Below are 6,424 nucleotides of genomic sequence, written 5' to 3'. Positions count from 1 at the left end.
GCATAAAGCCTCCCATATGTCTAGGAGAGATTTTGAAATCTTTCCGGATTGTCCTGAATTCATATGAAACGCAAGGCCAAATTTGAATTTTATTTAAGAACAAGGGGAAAAAGCCATTTAATCAGATTGGGGAGTGAAAGATGGCAGTGAGTAAAGACTAATTTCATACTTGCTAGACATGGCTATAATAGATTACATAGAGCATTTGGTTGATTTGAATGAGAACCCACATGCCTCCTCCACCCTCCACCTTCTCTTTTCATCGCAGAGCCTCCTCTCTCTACCCTCAAGTGTGGTTTCAGTATGACTGGGGAACAGACACTAAAAATATTTCTGGAATGACGTGACCCACTCTCGCCCCATCCAGGAAAGGGACAAGGCTTCACAAGAAACAGCACATGCTTTCCTTTCATTTCTGGAAGTCCCTGGGTCGACCTACAGATGCTGCTCCTTCCGTGGCCGATGGCATTCAGACTCCTCGCCGCCGAAGGTGCCAGACAAACAACTGGACAGAACAGCTCCGCCACGGGAAGCTGGCCCCAGTCTCGGCCGGAGCAGCAGCCCCCCGGCCCCAGACCACCTCTGCCACCCCAGCCGGGAGCCTTCCCGCCTCCCTCGGTCTTGCCCCCACCGCGCCACAGGGGCTGAGGACCTGGGAGCTGGTGGCAGCCGCCGCAGTGGTGCCTACGGCCTTGGGGCCGGTCCAGGCACGTGGGGCCCTGCTCAGGGCCACTCTGCAGCCCCTCCGTGGCCAGGGAGGGACCCAGGACAGCCCCGGCGCTCACCACTGTCTCTTCCTGTCGCTGAAACTTAGCCGAGGGCTCGGAATGGAAGGCGCCACTCCCGAGCCGAGTCCGCAGGCCAGACCGGAGGAGGTGGGCGACCCCGGGGAGAGCGGGGCTCCAGAGAGCCAGGAGCTCAGGCAGCAGCTGCGGCCGCGGCCCAAGCCAGCGGCCTCCTCCCCGCGAGGAGCGAGCTACGTGGAGATGTGCGCGTCCGCTGGGGCCCACGGGGACAGCGCCGGCTCCAGCGCACTCGCTCTGGGGCGCTGCCCCAGAGCCCAGGGCGCCCCTAGAAGTCCCGGGGAGGAAGCCCAAGATGAACCCAGCCGTCGAGAAGGCAAGGCCCCGGCCCCCCGGAGGAATCCTGCCGCCTCGGAACTCTCCAGATCCCAGCTCTCCCGCACAGACGGAGGCAGCAACGTCTCCTCTTCCTCCTCCTCCTCCCCGGTGGACAAAGCAGAAGAAGGTGGCCTTTCCAAGATGGATGATACCACGACATCAACAGGGGCTCTGGCCACCTCCTCTTCGTCTTTAGGCTTTGAGAGTGACAGTGGTGAGAACGCAGTGAGCTGCCAGCCCAGGGGAGGAGGCGGTGGGGGGAGAGCAGGGGGAGGAGGAGGGGGGGGAGGGGCAGGCCGAGGGGGAGGGGGAGGGGGAGACGGAACAGAGTGCAGGGACATTATTGCCAAGTCTCAGGGCGGCAGGGACCCCCCCAAAAATGAGGAGGCTCACTACATCACCACCCACGAGATCCAGCTGAGTGAGGTGGAGCAGGACATGGATTTTGACGTGGGACTGGCCTCCCGCTGGGATTTCGAGGACAACAACGTGATCTACTCGTTCGTGGACTACGCTTCCTTCGGTGGCAGCGATGAGACCCCGGGGGACGTCACCACCCCGACCGAAGAGGACGACGACAACAGCTGCTACCTCAGCACCACTCCTAGCACCAATGCCACCCAGACTCCGAGCCCCACCAGCAGCGACCCGGCCCGCCCCGGCGCCGACAGCAGTGGTCGCCACACCAGCAGCACGGAAGTGGGCAGCGGCCCCTCTGACAGTGACCCCACTCCCCCACCCACCGGGCCTGGCACCGCCACCCCGAGTGAGCCCTTGCCCGAGCCCCCGGAGGCAGCGTCAGGGGCAGCCGCCGCCGCAAGCAGCTGTGGGAGTGCGGCAAGCCAGATCCTCCTATCAATCAAACCGACTTCCCGGGCTATAAATGAGCCTAGCAACGTGCGTGCAAAGCAAAACATTATTTATGCTGCCAAGCATGAAGGCGACATGAGCCTCCGCGTCTCTACAGCTGCTGAACACAATTCAAGTTCACTGAAGCAAGACCCGGCTGCAGCCGTGGCTCAGGACCATGCAAAGAAATTCATCGCTGTCCCTGCTCGCCTGCAGACCCGGTGCGGGGCCATCCGGGCGAAGGAGCTGGTGGACTACTCCAGCGGGGCCTCCAGTGCCGTGAGCGAACTGGACGATGCCGACAAGGAGGTGCGGAACCTGACCTCCCGGGCCTTCCGGAGCCTCGCCTACCCCTACTTCGAGGCCCTGAACATCAGCTCCCGGGAGTCCTCCACGCTCTCCGAGGTCGGCTTTGGGCGGTGGTCGACCTTCCTGGACTTAAAATGTGGAGGTGTTGGAGCCAAGGTGGAGCAGAGCCTCCTGAGGAGCAGTGCGGCCTCCGTGGCCGCGGGTCTGAGGAAGGGCGGTGGGGCCAGGACGGCCGCAGACCAGCTCTACATCCAGTCCAAGAAGTCCCAGACCAAAGCCTTGGAGTTCGTGGTCAGCAAAGTCGAGGGGGAAATCAAACATGTGGAGACCCCGCTGTGTTTCCAGAAGCAGGTCCAGACGGGCTCCCGCGTGGTCACCCTTCTCGAGCCCATGAATCGCCGCAGTGACAGCAAAGCCAGTTCGGCCACTGGGCCCTGCAGAACCACCAGGGGCTCCAGCAAGGGCCCCGGGTCGGTGCACACTGACGATGGCTCGGAGACCTCGGAGAGCAGCAAGCCTGCCTCCCGCGCCGACGGCCCCCAGAAGAAGTCCAAGTTTGCTTCCAGTCTGCTCAAAAATGTCATCTCCAAGAAGATGCAGCGGGAACATGAGTTCAAAATGGAGAGGGGAGAAGTCAGCGACACATCCCACCATAACCTCTCCGGCACCTCCAAGGAGACGGCAGAGAGCCCTGCTCGGGGGGAGAAGCCGCGGGAGAGGGGCCTGCAGAGGCAGAGCTCTCGCCACTCAGAGGCGGGCTCTGAGTACACGGTGCTCAGCGTGGCGGACGCAGGTGCGGAGGGGTCCGCAGCCGAGTCTAAATCCCCAATCTTCAAAGCCAGTGCTCCTCGGGAGAGCGCCGCGGTCTCCTGGCGAAATTTCCCGGATGGACATACGGAGGAAGTCTGCGAAATTAAGAAGAGTGCATCAGAGACTGTCAAAGGCATCTTCCTCCGCAGTCAGAACAGTGCATTCCGGTCCTGGAAGGAGAAGGAGGCAGAGAAGAGGGAAGAAAAAGCCCCCATTGGGAAGCTGAAGCTTCCCAAAGGGGGCGACTGGAGGGCTGATCTCGGAGAGATCTCTGCCAGCAAGTCCACCATCATGTCTCGCCTTTTCGTCCCCAACATCCAGCAGACGCCCAAGGACAAGCAGCCGGGGAAGCAGGCTACCAAGTATCCTGCTGCCCAAGCCACCTCCATGGCAGTGATCCGGCCCAAGGCTCCCGAAATCAAGATCCGGCTGGGGAGCGTGCAGCAGCCAAGCTCGGACTTCAACATTGCCAAATTGCTCACGCCCAAACTGGCCAGCAGCAGCGCCTCTAACCTCTTTAAGACCATTGAGGACAACAGCAGAGCGCAGCAGAAACTCTTCCGGGGAGACAACCTGGAAAAAGTGCCCCAGTTCCAGGTGAGAGACGTCAGAGACAAGTCCAAGGCCCAGGGCCCCCTCCACCAGGTGAGAGATGTCAGGAAACTAATCAAAGGGTCAGGGGACAGCAGTGACAAGGGCAGCGTCACCCCAGAGCAGGGGCTGACCGGGCCCAAACCCAGGCAGCTGGCCGCTGCAGCTGGCGGATCCAAATCCCTTTCCCCCATAGTGATTACGTGCCAGGCCGTGGTGAACCAGAGGGAAGATAGCATGGACCGCGAGCCGAGGGAGAACATAAGCAAAGGTGGCAGCGGCAGGGTCTTGAATTCCTCCTCACCGGAAGGGACAGTCTTGGTTCATAGGGCATCTGGCAGGCTGCCCGTGGCCACCATTGCCCCCAATAAGCCGGAGCAGGGGTCTTACCTGCCTGTGCTCAAGATCGTCTCTAAGGCTTCTGCTCAGAAGACCCCAGAGAAGGCCAAGGAGGAGGAGGTCAAGGAGGAAGGGAAAGGCCCCAAGCCATCTCGGAATGCCCTGGAGAAGCTGACTGCCGCAGTGAGGTCCATGGAAGAGCTGTACAGCTTCAACAGGAACGAGTGGAAGCGCAAAAGTGACCCTTTGCCCATGATGATGGACAGCCATGTCCTGTCGCTCATTGCCAGTGAGGAGAGGGAAGGGGCTGCGGGTGCTGAGGGGGACCCAGACAAGCTGGCCCGACGACTGGGTGAGCTGGAGGAGCGGGGCGTGGGAAACAAAGGCGGTGTGGTCCTGCGTGGGGGCCCCGTGGAACGTCTGCAGCGGAGAAACTCCAACCCTAGCACTGAGAGTGTGTCTGCCCGGGCAGCTGCCTTTGAGAACCTGGCCAGGGAGAGGCCTCGATCGCTCTATATTCCCCCAGTCCACAAGGATGTGGAAAGAACCCAGCCCCTGCAGCCCCTCCCCCCACTCCCCAGCAACCGAAATGTGTTCACCGTGAGTGCCAGCAGCACCCAGAAAACTGGGGGTGTCGCTGGCAAGTTCCCACAAGGGCCTTCGCCAGAAAGTCCTTCGGCAGCAAAGGGCATCAAATCACAGGGACTCCGGTCCCTCAAGATCTCTCCGGCCACACGGGCACCTCCTGATGAGGTGACCAATAGGAAAAACGGCAGCAATTTGGAAAAGAACAATAGTGACTGTGAGAATTACCTGACCATCCCCCTTAAAGGAAGCTCTGCAGCTGGAGAGCTTCCGGGCCGGCCCGGGGCTGGGAGGGAGGGGCCGCCCGCCTCCTCAGCGACCACTCTCTGCAGCTTGCCACCCCTGAGCGCCCGCAGTCAGGTCCCCAGTAGTCCCAAAGGCTCTCAGGTCAGTGGAACCGGCCGGCCAGCTTGGCGCACCAAACCCGACAACCCCAGGGAGACAGTAGCTGCCCCCCAAGGGCCACAGAGCCCCGAGCATCTTCCCACTGCCATCTACCACCAGCAGCCACTACCCTTCACCCTGCAGGGAGCCCAGCCTCAGGTCCTCTGCTTCTCCCCACCCAGCATGCCTGCCCCAGCACCTGCAGGCCCGGCCTCAGTCCCCGCAGACCCCTTCCAGCAGCCACAGCCTCAGCAGACCCAGCGCAAGATGCTCCTGGATGTGACGACAGGCCAGTACTATCTGGTGGACACACCAGTACAGCCCATGACCCGAAGACTCTTTGACCCTGAGACGGGGCAGTATGTGGATGTGCCTATGACCTCCCAGCAGCAGGCTGTGGCTCCCATGTCCCTCCCTGTGCCTCCTTTGGCCCTGAGTCCTGGGGCCTATGGACCCACCTACATGATCTACCCCGGTTTTCTGCCCACGGTGCTGCCCACCAGTGCCCTGCAGCCCACGCCAATTGCTCACACCCCAGGGAGCAGTGAGCTCTCCTCCATGGCGGCAGAGCCCCCCAGCAAAGACGCAGCTTCGACATTCACTGAGGCCCCATACTTCATGGCCTCTGGTCAGTCTCCTGCCTCCTCTTCCTCCTCGGCCGCAGCAGCCACATCCCAGCTCGTGGGGGCCAAGGGCTTCGCCCAGCTGCACGGCAAGCCTGTCATCAGCATCTCTTCGCAACCCCTGGGGCCGAGGATCATTGCGCCCCCCTCCTTTGATGGCACAACCATGAGCTTTGTGGTAGAACACAGATGATGCGCAGTCACCAGAAAGCAGAACAGAGCAGCTGCTGGTGAGTGAATGTTACTTTGATAATCAGTTTTAAGGGATTAAGAGCAATCCTACTGCTTCGTGTTTGAAGTGGCAGGGGAGGTTGTCTGTAGAAAGGGGCGTTTTGGGAGAAGAGAACAATACCCCACCTAAATTATTAAGGAGCTAATTTCCTTACCAAGTTTCCTCTTCTTCCCACTCCTCAATCCCCGCAGCCAGCCTTTCCCCCTCTGACCTTTTCAAACTGCCTGTTTTTCCCACCAGTGAGTAGGAGGGAAGTGAACCTTAGATCTGTCAGGTTAGCCTTTGGTGAGGATTGGCAGGGGAAAGAAATGAAAACCCGGTCTGGATTTCGTGGAGTGAGCTTCGCTCTATTCCTGGCAGCCCCAGCGACAGAAGGCGTGAATATTCTGAGAGATGGGTGGGAACACTGGTGCTCTCGGTGCTCTTGTCGCTCCCCACAAGTAAGAAGAATCACACTGACATTTTCTTGTTTAGGAGGTTTTCTAAAATCTGTACAAAGGCTTCTCTCCCTCCACATCTTCTCTCACTTGAAATGTCTTATACAAAGGGACTGTATATTTTAAGCTCTTGTTTTTCTGTTT

The 6,424-nt window shown here is 59.9% G+C and overlaps 1 protein-coding gene across 1 annotated transcript; it reads left to right on the top strand.

The window, feature by feature from the left end:
* The first annotated feature begins 398 nt into the window (after positions 1–398).
* CUNH4orf54 (chromosome unknown C4orf54 homolog) lies at positions 399–5,804 on the top strand. Its single transcript, XM_047090840.1, has one exon. The coding sequence runs from the start codon at positions 399–401 to the stop codon at positions 5,802–5,804; it is 5,406 nt and encodes a 1,801-aa protein (XP_046946796.1).
* Positions 5,805–6,424: the final 620 nt, after the last annotated feature.

The sequence above is a fragment of the Lynx rufus genome, unplaced genomic scaffold (assembly GCF_022079265.1).
Source record: "Lynx rufus isolate CCGP_SWC_20201006 ecotype Redwood Valley unplaced genomic scaffold, mLynRuf1.p SCAF_3, whole genome shotgun sequence".
Classification (NCBI taxonomy): Eukaryota; Metazoa; Chordata; class Mammalia; order Carnivora; family Felidae; genus Lynx; species Lynx rufus.
This window is presented reverse-complemented; position numbering and strand designations above follow the sequence as displayed.